The 16,403-nt window shown below is 47.2% G+C and overlaps 1 protein-coding gene across 1 annotated transcript in view; it reads right to left on the bottom strand.

Annotated features, from left to right (window-relative positions):
- Positions 1-16,019, bottom strand: part of RTF1 (RTF1 homolog, Paf1/RNA polymerase II complex component) — a 56,244-nt gene extending 40,225 nt beyond the window's left edge. Inside the window, exon 1 of the mRNA XM_062205674.1 lies at positions 15,822-16,019. Within this exon, the coding sequence (XP_062061658.1) occupies positions 15,822-16,019 (198 nt within the window). The remainder of the gene's footprint in view (positions 1-15,821) is intronic.
- Between the last annotated feature and the right edge of the window lie 384 nt (positions 16,020-16,403).

Below are 16,403 nucleotides of genomic sequence, written 5' to 3'. Positions count from 1 at the left end.
CTACCTGTCAAATAAATAAGTGTTTAAAAAAAAAAAAAAAAGGATAGAGAGAGATCTCTATCTGCTGGTTCACTCCCCAAATAGCGACAACCACAACAACCAGATCTGGGCCAGACTGGTTCTCCCATATGGGTGGCAGGGGACCAAAATATTTGGGCCAACATCTGCTGCCTTCCGGACACATGAGCAGGAAGCTGGATTTGGGTGGAGGAGCCAGGACCGAGGACATTAGCATTTCATGGTAGAGTGCCTGGGTTTAAGTCCTGGCTCCTCTTCTAATTCCAGCTTCCTGTTAATGTGCACCTTGGCAGAAGAGTGTTTGGCATCCACACAGGAGACCCAGAGGAGTTTTAGATTTCTCGCTTCAGTCTGGCCCACACTGGCCTATTAAGGGCATTTGGGGAATAAATCAGCAGATGAAAGATCTTGCTGTCACTGTCTCTCCACCTTTAAAGCAAATTTTAAAAAATCTTTTTTGAAAGTTTGTGGAGAAATGAAATTTAAAGAGTACTGAAGTCTGTCTATAGTTTTTTTTTTTTTTTCCTCTCTCTTTTTTTTAAAGGTTTATTTGAGAGGTAGAGTTACAGAGAGAGGGAGAGACAGAGAGAAAGGTCTTCCATCCGTTAGTTCACTCTCCAAACAACCACCAATGGCCAGGGCTGGGCTGATCCAAAGCCAGGAGCCAGCAGTTTGGGCCATCCTCCACTCCTTTCCCAGGCCATAGCAGAGAGCTGGATTGGAAGAGGAATAGCTGTAGGCGGAAGCTTAGCCCACTACACCACAGCTCCAGCCCCTGTTTTTTTCTTTTTATATAAACATTTGTCTATTTATTTGATAGGCAGAATTAGAGAGAGAGAGACAGAGATCCTCCTCCATCCACTGGTTCACTCCCAAAATTGCCACAACAGCTGTGGCTCAGCCAGGCCCAAGCCAGAAGCTTCTTCCAGGTTTCCCACATGGGTGCAGGGGCCCAAGCACTTGGGCCATCTTCCACTGTTTTCCCAGGTGCATAGCATGGAACTGGGTTGGAAATAGAGCAGCTGGGACTCTAACCGGCACCCATATGGGACACCAGCATTTCAGGCAGTTGTTTAACTTGCTGTGCCATAATGCCAACCCCAGATTTCCAAATTTGGGGGGACAAAATAAACACTGTTCTGTTCTATTTCTCCATGAATTTTGCTACATACCTTCATAAATATATTTCTGACCTCGAACTCAGGGTCTGACAACAAGTGCTAAATCAATACATACAAACCCTAATCTGAAAACTCCACCACTTCCATTCACATCTCTGTTTTGTCCTGATGATTTAAGTGAGATTAAAGGAGGAAGAAGTACCAGTAAGCAAGTCTTGGCCACAAAGGGATATACTGTCATATGGTTCCTTTCTCCCTTTACTTCTCCACAGTTCATTCTAATCTCTCAAAAATGCAACAAATGGGGGTCAGCATTGTGGCACAGTGGCAAATGCTGACATCCCATATGGGAGCCAGTTCAAGTCCTGGCTGTTCTGATCCAGCTCCCTGCTAATGTGCCTGGAAAAGCATAAGATGGCCCAAGGGTGTAGTAAGTTAAGCCTCTGCCTGTGGCACCGGCATCCCATATGGGCACTGGTTTGTGTCCCAGCTGCTCCTCTTCTGATTCAGCTCTCTGTTTATGACCTGGGAAGGCAGTAGAAGATAATCCAAGTGTTTGGGACCCTGCACCCACGTGGGAGACCTGGAGGAAGCTCCTGGCAGCTGGCTTCAGATTGGCTCTGCTCCAGCCATTGTGGTCATTTGGGGAGTGATCCATCAGATGGAAGACCTCTTTATCTGTCTCTCCCTCTTTTTGTCTGTAACTCTGCACTCAAATAAATAATAAATCTTAAAAAAAAAAAAGAAGAAGAAGAGGAAAGAAGATGGCCCAAGTACCTGGATCCCTGCCACCCATATGAGACTCCAGATGGAGTTCCAGGCTCCTGGCTTCAGCTTAGTCCAGTCCTGGCTGTTGCAGCCATTTTGGAAGTAAACTAGCAAATGGAAGATCTCTCTCTCTCCCCCTCCCTCACCCCCCCCCCAATAACACTGCCTTTCAAAAAAATAAAATAAACATTTTTTTAAAAATGCAACAAATGGGGCCCAGCGTTATGGCATAGTAAGTTAAATAGCCTCCTGCGATGCTGACATCCCATATGGGTACCAGTTCAAGTGTCTGCTGCTCCATTTCTGATCCAGCTCCCTGCTAATGAGCCTGGGAAAGCAGAAGAAGATGGCCCAAGTACTTGGGCCCCTGCTATCTACATGGGACACCTGGATGGAGTTCCAGGCTCCTAGCTTTGGCCTGGCCCAACCCCAGCTGTTGTGGCCATTTGAGGAATGAACCAGAGGATGTGAGATCTCTTTCTTTGTGACACAAATAAATAATCTTTTTAAAAAATGCAAATGTAGCAAATGATTACTTGCTCTGCTCTCTGTTAATACCAATGCCAGTCCACAATTACACTGTACTTACTAGATGCCAGGTACTTTGTTAAACATCTGACATTTACCCTTCACAACAACCCATGGTAGGTATAGTTATCATCCTCATCTAAAGGTAAAGAAACTAAAGAGCAGGAGAGAGGTTAAGTAGCTTTCCTAAGTTGTATCTCATCCACTAACAGTCAGTACATGACAGAGCCACGATTCAGTCCTGGGCAGACAACCCTGGCTCTTCTGTCACGGTTTACTCACTTAAAACATTTTTCCCTTGTGCCAAAAAGAGAGAAAACACAGCTAATAAATACTATTAGTATTATTTCTTGATGATGATACTGCTACGCAATTATAGGTCAGGCACCAAGACAGATTTTAAAATAATAGACTGCTACTAAGTGTGTGTTTTCTTCTTCCAGTCTCTATTTTAGGAGCACCCTCCTTCCTTGGCCAGAATGAGAAAATGACCTTCTCAGATTAACCAGCTGACACTCTCTTCTTCATAAGCAGCCATGAAATGTTACTCTGCCCATTTCATTCGAGAGACCTAGTTACTAACTTCCTGAAAAGGCTGAAAACCCAAGAGTTTCACACCAAAAACCTACTCTTTCACACCAAACTGGTAACTTACATAGACAAAATGCAAATGATGGCAATATTTCTGTGATTATAATCTTTAAAAAAATTGAGGTATAATTTACATATGGGATATTTTATCCTTTCTAATGTCTGTCCTATGAGTTTGACAAATACGTGGAGTTTAACCAATACCACAATCAAGATACGGACAGCTCCATCATCTGCCCCCAAGTTCCCTGGCTTCGTTCCATCCCTTGGCAACCGCGGACCTGTTCTCCGGCCTTGCAGACGTGCCTAACATAGAAAGGCATATACAGATGGAATCACACAGAGTGACGCCTGCTCATTTAGCAGAGTGCATCTGAGAGGCTCCCATGTTGCAACAAGAATCAGCAGCTTGCTCCTTTTGATTGCTAAATAGTTTTCCATTACACAGTATTTATCCTTTTATCAGCTGAAAAACATCTGCCTTGTTTCACTCTTGGGATGGGTCTATGTTCAAGTACAAGTTTCTGCAAAAATCTTAGCTTTTCTTTCACTTGAGCTAATAGGAACTAATTAATTTTAAATTTTTATTTCTTTCCATTTGGTATTTGAAAGTAGAGAGACAGAGATATTCCATCTGATAGTTCACACTCAAATGCCTGCAACAGCCAGGGCTAGGCCAGACCAAAGCCAAAAGCCCTGAACTCAATCCGAGTCTCCCTTGTGGGTGGGAAGGACTGCTCCCTTCCAGGGTGTATGTTGGCAGGAGATGGGATCAAACCAGACACTCTGATATGGGATGAGGGCATCCCAGGTGGCGTCTTAATTGCTGCACCAAACACTGGGCTCAGGAGTAAATTTATTTCCCCTAGGTGTGGGATGTCTGGGTTGCGTGACTTATTTAAGGTGTTTACTAGCGCCTTTTTCTCTATATTACCTTCATGCAAATTTATGTAATTCAAAAAGACTTCTGGCAGCAACGTAAACTCTTCCCTAATACTTTGAGGTTCACAAATGCACTAGAATTCCTGTTTTAATGCCAATTCAGATTTAATATCCAAGAGAGATTTGGATATGATCTCAAGCAAATCACTCTTTGAAATACTATTACATGCAGCAGAAATTTATTAAAAGCTATTGTAACTAAAGTGTTAAGAAATGAGTACTGCCAGGGGCCAGCACTGTGATGCAGCAGGTTAAGCCACAGCATCCCATGTGGGTACAGGTTCAAGTTCCAGCTGCTCCACTTCCAATCCAGCTCCCTGCTGATGTGCCTGGGAGGGCAGCAGAGGATCGCTCAAAGCCTTGGGCCCCTGCACCCACATGGGAGACTGGGAAGAAGCTCCTGGCTTCGGATTGGCACAGCTCCGGCCATTGCAGCCATTTGGGGAGTGAACCAGTGGATGGAAGACCTCTCTCTCTCTCTCTCTCTCTCTCTCTCTCTCTCTGCCTCTCCTTTTCTCTCTGTGTAACTCTGACTTTCAAGTAAATAAATAAATCTTTAAAAAAGAAGAAAGAGAAAAAATGAGTGCTGACTCCCTACTAAGAAGTTCTACTCTATACTAAACCCCAGCAAATGCCTCTCCTTGAATGAACAACTCCATCTAACAAGCAGTTTCTCTTCCACTATAAAAATCCATCTTAACAATGGTATGGAGATAGCAAAAACTGTAAGAGTGAAAGATACCCTGCATATAACTGGATGGCTATATCCAAAGCTACCGGGGGAATTCATGGCCTGGAAAAATTTCACATTTCAGTTCAGTTCTCTACCTTCAAGTGAGGCTGTTACGTACAGCTGAACAGACCACCATGCAGCTGAAAGCCCTTCACAATACTGCACACAGGAAGAGGCCATCAGGTTTTTGGGGATGATCTATACAACACTTGTATCCCAAACAGTCAATCAGAAAGTGAACCATGCACAAGGGGTAGGTCCAGCTGCAGCTCTCCCCTGCCAGCCACCTCAGTGCCACACAGGCTGCGAGACACTTCCTGGGTCCAATGATGGCTTTCGCCACTGCCCCTGTCAGCTGATCCAGTGAACACCTTCCCCACTTTTCCCCACATTGCTCCAGGGAATGGAGTGTGAGGAAGCAGCAGGACAGACCCAACTGGAGCTCAACTAAAGATCTGCTTGAAGCAATGCCAGAGCCCTAGGTACAGCTGTATAGATACGCCAACACTGGCTTCTAGAGCAGCTTCATTAGCGAGCTTAAATGCTACACTTAACATGAAAGTAAACTGGCAGCTGGCCTTGTGGCAAAGCGAGTAGTTCCAGCTGCTCCACTTCCAATCCAGCTCCCTGCTAAAGCACCTGGGAAAGAAGCAGAAGATGGTTCAAGTGCTTGGGCCCCTGCACTCAAATGGGAGACCTGGAGGAAGCTCCTGCTCCAGGTTTCAGCCTGGCCCAGCCCTTGCTATTACGGCCAATTGGGAAGTGAACCACAGATGGAAGATACCCCTCTCTCTGTCTCTCCATCTCTCTCTTTGCAACTCTTTCAGATAAATAAATCTTAAAAAAAAAAAAAATTTAAACTGCCAAAACTGAGAATCTAAAATGAAGCAAGGAAGCTGGCATTGTGGTACAGTGGGTAAAGCTGCCACCTGCAACTTTAGTAGCCCATGTGGGTGTCAGTTCAAATGTGACTGCTCCACTCCTGATCCAGTTCCCTGATAATGGCCTGGGAAGAGCACTGGAAGATGGCTCAAATGTTTGGGCCTCTGACATCCACATGCGAGACCTATAAGAAGTTCCTGGCTCCTGGCGTCAGCCTGGCCCAGCCCTGGCCATCGCAACCATCTAGGGAGTGAATCAGTGGATGGAAGATCGATCGATCGATCTCTCTCTCTCTCTCTCTCTCTCTCCCCCTCTGTAACTCTTTCAAATAAATAAATAAATCTTTAAAAATACAATACAGTGGGGCCGGTGCCGTGGCTCACTTGGTTAATCCTCCGCCTGTGGCGCGGGCATCCCATATGGGCGCTGGGTTCTAGTTCCGGTTGCTCCTCTCCCAGTCCAGCTCTCTGCTGTAGCCCAGGAGTGCAGTGGAGGATGGCCCAAGTGCTTGGGCTCCTTCACCCGCATGGGAAGCCAGGAAGAAGCACCTGGCTCCTGGCTTCAGATCAGCACAGCGCACAGGCCGTAGCGGCCATTTGGGGGGTAAACCAACGGAAGGAAGACCTTTCTCTCTGTCTCTCTCTCTCACTGTCTAATTCTGCCTGTCAAATAAAATAAATAAAAATACAATACAGCAAGAAAAGGAGAATCAAGGCCCATAGGAGTAAATCCTTTTTTTTTTTTTTTTGACAGGCAGAGTGGACAGTGAGAGAGAGAGAGATAGAGAGAAAGGTCTTCCTTTGCCGTTGGTTCACCCTCCAATGGCCGCCGCGGTAGCGCGCTGCGGCCGGCGCACCGTGCTGATCCGATGGCAGGAGCCAGGTGCTTCTCCTGGTCTCCCATGGGGTGCAGGGCCCAAGAACTTGGGCCATCCTCCACTGCCCTCCCGGGCCACAGCAGAGAGCTGACCTGGAAGAGGGGCAACCGGGATAGGATCGGTGCCCCGACCGGGACTAGAACCCGGTGTGCCGGCGCCGCAAGGCGGAGGATTAGCCTATTGAGCCGCGGCGCCGGCCAGGAGTAAATCTTAAGAGGTATTACACCTCATTAGCATATTGAGCTCCTTTTTACTTATTTATTCCACAAATGTAACTCAGTAATTACTACCAATTAGGGTGACCAAACATTCCGGTTTTCCCAGGACTGTCCTGGTTTCAGTACTGAGAAGTCCTGCATTCTGGCAAACTCCTCAGTCCAGACAAAACAGGACGGTTGGCCCCTACTGCCAGCACCCAGGACACACCAAGTGCTGGGAGACAGCAGTGAACAAGATGAACAAGTCTTTGATTTCACAGAACTTAAAATGAAGCAGGGAGACAGACAACAGATAAGAACAGTGAATGTCACCTAACAGTAAGTGCTAAGGGGGAGAATCAAGTCCCTGGGTGGCAGTTCTGTGGCCGGTTATCGTGGACGCTTCTCCTAGGCGACGGCACCTCAGCTGAAACTACCGACTTCGGCAGAGGAGAGGGGACAGAGTTCTTTGGAGAGAAGCCTCTAGGTGGGACAGGGAAAGTCCTGGAGCTAAGAACAACTTGACTGAGTCAAAGAACTGCCAGAGGCACAGTGTGATTGAAGCCAAGCAGGCCGAGGGCAGAATGGACCACGCTGGGTTAGAGGTACGGAGAAACCACATCATTCTGAAGTGTGTAAAGATGGTCAGGAGCCTGCGTTTTATTGGAGGGCAGTGGGAAGCTATCATATGGTTCAAGCAAGGGAGTAACTCAGTCCACTGAGGATCTTTCAGAAGAGCATGCTGGGAGATGAACGGACAAGAGGGGCCAGGGTGGAAGCGCAGAGGAGCAATCTTCTCAGGGTAAATGGTGGTCTGCACAAGGTTAAGCAGCCACAGGGACAGAGAGAAGTGGGGGAGCTGACAGATTCTGAGGAAAGGAGAGTAATTCAGTTTTAAATTTGAGATGTTAATTCCCATTCTTCATTTCATTTCCAAACTGTTCACAGAACACAATTCAAATAGGGGACATGGATACTTTTCAGGAGTATGGAAGGGAGACATTATGTATATGGATGTTTGTAGGCCAGGGTGTTTTTATTCTGACTGTTGAACTGTTCCCAAGAGCACACACTATACAGTGCTATTGCTATGGTAGAGCGGTTGAAAATACCACTGAGGACGCTGGCATCCCAGGGTCATCCCATCTCAGAATGCTGAATGGAGTCCTGGGTACTCTGATTCCATCCAGCTTCCTGTTAATGCACCTGGGAAGGCAGCAGATGATGGTCCAAGTACTTGGGTCCCTGTCACCCATGTGGGACACCCAGGTGGGAATTCTGGGCTTCTGGTTTCAGTCTGGCCCAGATCTGGCTGTTACAGCCATTTAAGGAGTAAGCCAGTAGATGGAAGAGATCTCTCTCTCTCTCTCTCTCAACACTTCCTCTCTCTCCCTCTTCCTCTGATGCTCTTTCAAACCAATCTACCTTTTTAAAAAAGCATAGATTGGGGGCCGGCGCCGTGGCTTAACAGGCTAATCCTCCTCCTTGCGGCGCCAGCACACCGGGTTCTAGTCCCGGTTGAGGCGCCGGATTCTATCCCGGTTGCCCCTCTTCCAGGCCAGCTCTCTGCTATGGCCCGGGAAGGCAGTAGAGGATGGCCCAAGTGCTTGGGTCCTGCACCCCATGGGAGACCAGGAGAAGCACCTGGCTCCTGGCTTCGGATCAGCGAGATGCCGTCTGCAGCGGCCATTGGAGGGTGAACCAACGGCAAAAAGGAAGACCTTCCTCTCTGTCTCTCTCTCTCACTATCCACTCTGCCTGTCAAAAAAAAAAAAAAAAAAAAAAAAAGCATAGATTGGGGCCGGCGCCATGGTGCAGTAGGCCAATCCTCCACCTGCAGCACTGGCATCCCATATGGGCGCAGGTTCTAGTCTTAGCTGCTCCTCTTCCAATCCAGCTCTCTGCTGTGGCCTGGGAAAGCAGTACAAGATGGCCCAAGTCCTTGGGCCCCTGCACCCGTGTGGGAGACCCAGAAGAAGCTTCTGGCTCCTGGTTTCGGATCAGCGCAGCTCCGGCCTTTGCGGCCATTTGAGGAGTGAACCAACAGACAAAAGACCTTTCTCTCTGTCTTTCCTTCTCACTGTCTATAACTCTACCTCTCAAATAAATAAATAAAATCTTTAAAAATAAAAAAAAAGCACAGATTATTTTTTATAATAAAAGAAAAAAACCAGTACACAAACACTTCTGAGGTAATAATTCTAAAGTGGCAGTATAATAATTCTTCAAATTTGACTGGCACTAACTTTGGCAACTTTTTCAAATTTCCAGGAAAATAATTACAATTATACATAAAAATGCTAAGTTATAGAAATGACCACAGTATTGCAGAGTTGACCAAATAAAATCAGCTTTCAATAGCAGCAAGGATCCCAATAAATTACCTTAAAAATCAATTTTCTACTCATTCAAAATACAAGCTACACAAATTTAAAGACTTCTTTTAAAAAAAAAAGAAGTTTCCCTGTTACTTGTTTTTACTTAGCTCCCTTTTCTGAACACACTTTCTCACTAACACACACTTCTCACTCAAGAAGGGACAGCAGTATTACAGTACAGGAGCTGGAACAAGAACCCCCAGATTGACCGTGTCTGTCTCTGTGAGTAAGCCCGCCATAACAGACTCAGAAAACTTTCCACCCGGGCATGCCAAGTAGCATTTGCTTATTCAACAGAGATTTATTAAGTGCCTATTCTGGTTCACACAAGCATTATTTTCAACTACTCTACCTACTTGATGTCTCCACGTGGAAATCTCAGAGACACTATGAACTCCACATAGCCAAGACTGAACTCGTCATCTCCACTTCCAGGGTTCCTGCACAGCAGAGCCTGGCGTCCAGCCCTAATGCCTCCTCTTCTCATCCTGACAGCCAGTCATTCAGCAAGTCCTCTGAACATTACATCCAACCCACTCAACTCACTGTATAACTACCATGGAAGTCCACACCAGTCCCTCACTCAACAAATACTGACAGGCAGACAGTACCCTAGGTGCCAGGGACACTGCAGGAAACAACCACCCTTGCCCTCCAGGACCTCCCATTGTAGTGGAACTTACACACTCCACCATCCTCACCTGGACTGCTCTCTGCCACCTCACTAGGGCCCTCTCCAGGTTACTCCCCACACTGCAGCCAGGTAAGCTTAGACTGTTCTATTTTGAAATGAGGTCTCAATATTCACTTATTTATTCAGTAAATTTATTTGAGAGGGGCCACCACTGTGGTGTAGCAGTTAAAGCTGCTGCCTGCAGTACCGGCATCCCATATGGGTGCTGGTCCAAGTCCTGGCTGTTCCACTTCCCATCCAGCTACCTGCTAATGTGCCTGGGAAAGCAGGGGAAGATGGCCCAAAGTACTTGGACCCCTGCACCCATGTGAGAGACCCAGAAGAAGTTCCTGGCTCCTAGCTTCAGATCAGTACAGCTTTGGCCATTGTGGCCATTTGGGGAGTGATTCAGTGGATAGAAGATCTCTCTCTCTCGCTAACTCTGCCTTTCAAATAAATAAATAAATCTTTTAAAAAATTATTTGAGAGTCACAGACAGAAATATAGATATAGAGACAGATCTCCATCTGCTGGTTCACCCCTCAAATGCCTGCAATGGCTAGGACTGGGCTGAAGCCAGAAGCCATGATCTCAATTCTGGTCTCTTATGAAGGTGGCAGGGATATAACTCCTTGAACCATCACTACTGCTTAGCAGTCTGCATTAACAGGAAGCTGCAATCGGGAGCAGCGTCTTAACAAGTGGCCCTGCCAATGGCTTTAAAACTTTGTAACCTCAGCCCACAGTAAGAAAAGATACACCTCATCATTACTATTATGACACACGTGATGCTTTCATTTGATTAGGTTTCCCTTTTACTTGTAATGCTGGTTGTAATCTACTAAACCGACTTCTCTACCCTCAGTCAAACAACCTACCTCTGAAGTTTCATTTGCACCACTCTCTATCCAACTAGTTACATGCAGTCACTCTGCACTTCTTTCAGTTTCATGAGGGTGCTACGGCCCTCAACCATGAACACTAACTGCCTTTCTCTTTACTTTCAGTCTCCTAACCTCCTTTTCGTTTCTCTCTCTCTCTCTCTTCTTCCCCCCAACCCCTTACTCTAAGCTCCTTCAAGGTAGAAACTGCTTCCGTTTTGTTCACCCAACAGCACTGTGCCTAGCACTATCTAACACAGTTGTTGAAAGACGAACAAACAATCTACTATTAGGGGAATAATAAATATACCAAGAGAACCTGTGTTTGAGATAGGTTTTGTATTTTTCCTAAAAGCTTTGCTACCAAAGCTTCCAAAAGCTGAGAGAAATTAACAAATAAGTTACACCAAGCGAGCTGCAACATTACGACACAAATTTAAAACTTCACAAGTTAACAATAACTTTTTTCAGAAATTCATCATAGACTTCAAAATCTGCCTCTGACCAATGTGAGGAAGTCTACACTAATGAGAAGCACAACTTCTAAACTTCCTATTTTATGGGAAAGTTTATAGTAATATACTTAATAACTGATATATTTTACACATAATATCTAAAAATAGTTCCTAGAAAATACTTAGGAGGCCTATTCTAAAGACAAACTTAATTACTGCTACTTCAAGTTGGATGAGCAGAGAAAAACAGGCCATAACAGCATAAGCACCATTAAAAATATGAATGGAAACCATAAAGTATTTTAATGTGTCTACTAGTTCTTTTTTTTCCTCCTCAGAAAGGCAGAGTAACATTTTTATAAATACTGAATTGAACTGATCTGAATAGAAACTCTTTATTATCTTAGATGCTTTTCATTTTATAGGATACAATGCATAAATATTCCATAAAGAGTGATACATTATCTCAATGCAAGTACATGAGGAGGTAAAAAGCCCAGAGGATGCCTCAAATTCTGTTTTTTTTTTTTTCTTCCCCAATAGGCAACAAAAGCAAATTTCCTGCCACTCAAAAATATTGAAGAAAGGGTGTGGGCAACTTAAGAGGATCAATATTAGTCACCTGCTAAAAGAAAATCCTTCAAATTCTCAAACTAAGGCCTGAGTTTTAAAAACCCTAGGAAGTTAGAGGCTGGCGCTGTGGTACACTAGGTTAAAATCCTGACCTGAGGTGCCAGTACCCTATATGGGTGCCGGTCGAGCCCTGGCTGCTCCACTTCCGATCCTGCTCTCTACTATGACCTGGGAAGGCAGTGGAGGATGGCCCAAACCTTTGGGCCCCTGCACCTGCGTGGGAGACCCGGAAAAAGCTCCTGGCTTCGGATTGGCACAGCTCCGGCCACTACAGCCAGTTGGGGAGTGAACCAGCAGATGGAAGACCTCTGTCTCTGCCTCTGCTCCTCTCTCTGTGTAACTCTTTCAAGTAAATAAATAAATCTTAAAAAAAAAAAAAAAATCCAGAGTGCAAAGACCTTTCTCTGTAACTCCTCTAAGAGTCTAGCACAATACTGAACAAATGGATGGAAAGCAATGGTAGCCTCTGGATGTGCAAGGAAAGGGAATTTGAATTTTGGTTCCTACCTGGTGACAAGAATATCAATGAGAAGTTGAAGAGGAAGAAGTTGAAATGCTGTTAAACGGGACTGGCGCTGTGGCACAGCGGGTTAACGCCCTGGCCTGAAGCGCCGGCATCCTATATGGGCACTGGTTTGAGACCTGACTGCTCCACTTCCAATCCAGCTCTCTGCTGTGGCCTGGGAAAGCAGTACAAGATGGCCCAAGTCCTTGGGCTCCTGCACCCACATGGGAGACTTGGAAGAAGCACCTGGCCATTGCAGTCAATTGGGGAGTGAGCCATCAGATGGAAGACCTCTCGCGCGCTCTCTGCCTCTCCTCTCTCTGTGTAACTCTTTCAAATAAATAAATAAATCTTTTAAAACAATAAAAGAAACTGCTGTTAAACTGTACTAGGTATTAGCTACAAATTCCACTTTAAATGTTGAATTGGACTTAAAGCAGAAATTCTCTCTAGTTCCCACTCTGGAAAAGCTCTTTGTGGATCAGGTAAAATATCTCCACCACAAAAAGCAGCACTCAGCTCATTTCACCCATCAGAATTCTGTGGAAAGCCACTAAGGAAAGAGCAATTTGCAGCTTAGTTCATGCATCTCCAGAAGAGATGTCTTAAGAGCGCTTTACCGAGAAAGTCCCCCAAATAATCTTTTTAATAGATGAACCAATTTCCTCTAACGTATTCAGCATACTTTACAAACATAAACTCTAGCAACAAGGAAAGTGGCTGTGAAACATTCTCATTTTGCAATAAGGAAAACTGAAAGACTAATAGATTAAGTTGGAACAGTAGAAAGAGTATAGGCCTGGGGCCGGCACTGTGACGCAGCAGGTTCCCATATGGGCACTGGTTCGAGACCCGGCTGTTCCACTTCCAATCCAGCTCTGCGATGGCCTGGAAAAGCAGTGGAAGATGGCCCAAGTGCTTGGGCCCCTGCACCCACATGGGAGACCTGGAAGAAGCTCCTGGCTCCTGGCTTCGGATCAGCGCAGCTCCAGCCGTTGCGGCCAATTGGGGAGTGAACCTTCGGATGGAAGACCTCTCTCTCTCTCTCTCTTTATCTCTATCTCTGCCTCTCCTCTCGCTGTGTAATTCTGACTTTCAAATAAATAAATAAATCTCAGAAAAAAAAAAAAAGAGTATAGGCCTTCTACTTGTGCAGATTGGGGTTCAGATCTCAACTCCACCACTTACTAATCTTCTATCTCCATTTTTCTTAAATGCAAAATGGGGAAACTTGTTTCAACTTCACCATGACTTGAAAACTTGACAATGTAAATGAAACAACTGAGGTGTCTCCTTCACCTTAGGATCCATGTAAGTGATAACTAAAGTTATTATCCGAAACAACTATATTTGTATAAGAGAAAATAGTAAGAAATAGATTCTAATCCTCTTAAATGTAGGTCTAAAATTACCCACCAAACTTTTACAGACAAGAGTATACTTTTGACATTTTTATAAATATCAGGAGCATTTGAATGAGAACACTTTCAACTCTTTCAATTCCTATCCTCAATATAAGGTTTCTAGGGCTGGCTCCACGGCGCAGCAGGTTAATCCTCCGCCTGTGGTGCCGGCATCCCATATGAGTGCCAGTTCTAGTCCCAGCTGCTCCTCTTCCAACCCAGCTCTCTGCTGTGGCCTGGGAAAGCAGTAGAGGATGGCCCAAGTTCTTGGGTCCCTGCACCCGCATGGGAGATCGGGAAAAAGCACCTGGCTCCTGGCTTCAGATCAGCAGCTCCGGCCATTTCGGCCATCTGGAGAGTGAACCAACGGAAGGAAGACCTTTTTCTCTGTCTCTGCCTCTCACTGATTGTAACTCTACCTCTCAAATAAATAAATAAAAATCTTAAAAAAAAAAAAAAAAGGTTTCTATTCTTCCGATAGCCTTCCAAGAGCTCTTTACCTCCCCACCTCTGCCATTCAAAACATAAAAGATAAAAAAACATGCACTACCATTTTCTTTTTTTTTTTTTAAACACTTTTTCTTTTCTTTTTTTTTTTTTTTTTTGACAGGCAGAGTGGATAGTGAGAGAGAGAGAAACAGAGAGAAAGGTCTTCCTTTTTGCTGTTGGTTCACTCTCCAATGGCCGCTGCGGCCGGCGCATCTCGCTGATCTGAAGCCAGGAGCCAGGGGCTTCTCCTGCTCTCCCATGGGGTGCAGGGCCCAAGCACTTGGGCCATCCTCCACTGCCTTCCCGGGCCATAGCAGAGAGCTGGCCTGGAAGAGGGGCAACCGGGATAGAATCCGGCGCCCCAACCGGGACTGGAACCCGGTATGCCGGCGCTGCAAGGCAGAGGATTAGCCTGTTAAGCCACGGCGCGGGCCCTCACTACCATTTTCTTCAACACCTCTCCAGTTCTTCCTTCTTTAAAATACTCTTCTTTGGGCACTAAGACGTCAGTCCTAGGACCTCTGGCCTAACAAAGGCCAAGAGGTAATTCATACAAAATCTTTATGGTTTGCAAAAGCTTGCCCTAATATTAATTCTTACAAACATTCGCTCTTTCAATAACCTAATTAGACACACAAGGCTGATCGTTACATCTCGATTTTATAATGAAGACTTTAGATACTCAGCTAGAAAGCAGCGTAAGCCCAGTCTAGAACTCAAATCTTCAGATTCCAATTTCAGCACTCTCTCTACTCAACTTAAAAAGCTACTATCTCTTGTATATTCTTTCTTTGTACCATTTGCTCCTTAAACATGGGAGAAGCTATCTTTGTATCTCATGGTATTCTCAAAGCAATGCTACAAAGGACAGCTTCCTACAGTACTTTCTAGAGTATAGAAACAGTTCAGGCTATCCCAAGACACTGAGGCCAAAAGTTACTTTTAATGTTCCCTGCACGATCTCCAAGTAAGAAAGAGTTCTGGAATGCTGCATGAAAAATGCCAAGAGTCCCGGGCCACAGTCCCTCCACGCCGTCCTACATAGAGTTCTCCGATTCTTCCCTCTCTGCCCTCTTTCCTCCTCCCAAGAGTGTCTTCTTCGCTCTGACATCCCAGCCGGGACCCACTGCAACCACAAACGACCCTAGTCCTCAGACTCATGCCCACACGAAGCCTTCCTTGCCAAGCACGACAGAAGCTCCCCGGAACGTTAACGAGTGTCCCTCCTCTCTGCCCACACCCCTTGTCTGAAAAACTTCGTCTTCAGAGTCTGCACCTTCTCGGCCCTCTCCCCCGCACCGCCCCACGGTCACCACTGCACCTCCTCCAAAACCTTCCAGCCTACCCGGGGTTGGCGGGAGATACTTCCTATCTCCCGGGCCCCGAGCGCCTGGCCTACAGCCCGTCGCCCCGATGCGGCCCCGGCAGACCGAGGCCCCTTTTCGGTACCCCAGAGCCCCGAGGCCCCCTTCGGAACCCCTGAGCCCGAGGCCCATCAGCTCCGTCCCTGCCCCGCCTCCCCGCCCAAGGCGCCAAGTCCTCGGGGCTCGGTCTCCAGGCCTGGGCCGGACTCTGAGGGCCTCGGACGCTGCGGGGAACACAGGAAAGGGGGCTGCACCGCGGTCAGGGAACGGAGCAGACCGGACGCTCGGGCCAGGAGGCTCCGGGCCCGGTCGGCTCCCGGATCCCGTGGCCCCGACTCAGCCCTCCGGCTCTGCCGGCCCGCGCCTTCGCGGCCTGCCCCCACCTGATCCAGGTTCTCGTCGCTGCCGCTATCCTCTGTGTCCGAGTCGATCACGACACGGCCTTTCCGCTTCTTTACCATGGTGGTCCCCCGGCTCCCACGCCGGACGCCGCCCGGACTCCCCTCTTGCCCGCCTGCCAGTGGGACCGCCACTGCCGCCGCCGCCGCCGCCGCTCGACCCACACAAAGGCGACCGCGCATGCGCGCTCCGCTCCGCCCCTGGCCCCGCCCCCCGCCCGGCGCAAGCCGTTCGCCAGAGCCCGGCGCCCCGCCCCGTCCCGCCCCCGACGCAGCGTGGGAGGCGGGGCCGCGCGACCGGCTGAGTTCCGGGCAGAGGGCTGCGGTCGCATGCTGTCGCCGTCCGGGAAGTACAGGTTGTTCCTGCGCTGCTGGGCAGAAGCTGGGTGGGCTTCTTTGCTGTCCTGGCTGAAGTCGAAAGGACCTGAATCCTCTCCGAAGAGTCTCATGCGTCTCCAGCCTTTCGACTGTCTGAGACTGATGGAGTGTGGAGGGCTACTTCAGGGGCCGCCCCTAGGAAAACGGCTTTATGGCCGAGGGCAGCGCTTGGGGGATGGAGCCTGCCTA

Source organism: Lepus europaeus, chromosome 11 (assembly GCF_033115175.1).
Source record: "Lepus europaeus isolate LE1 chromosome 11, mLepTim1.pri, whole genome shotgun sequence".
Lineage (NCBI taxonomy): Eukaryota > Metazoa > Chordata > Mammalia > Lagomorpha > Leporidae > Lepus > Lepus europaeus.
This window is presented reverse-complemented; position numbering and strand designations above follow the sequence as displayed.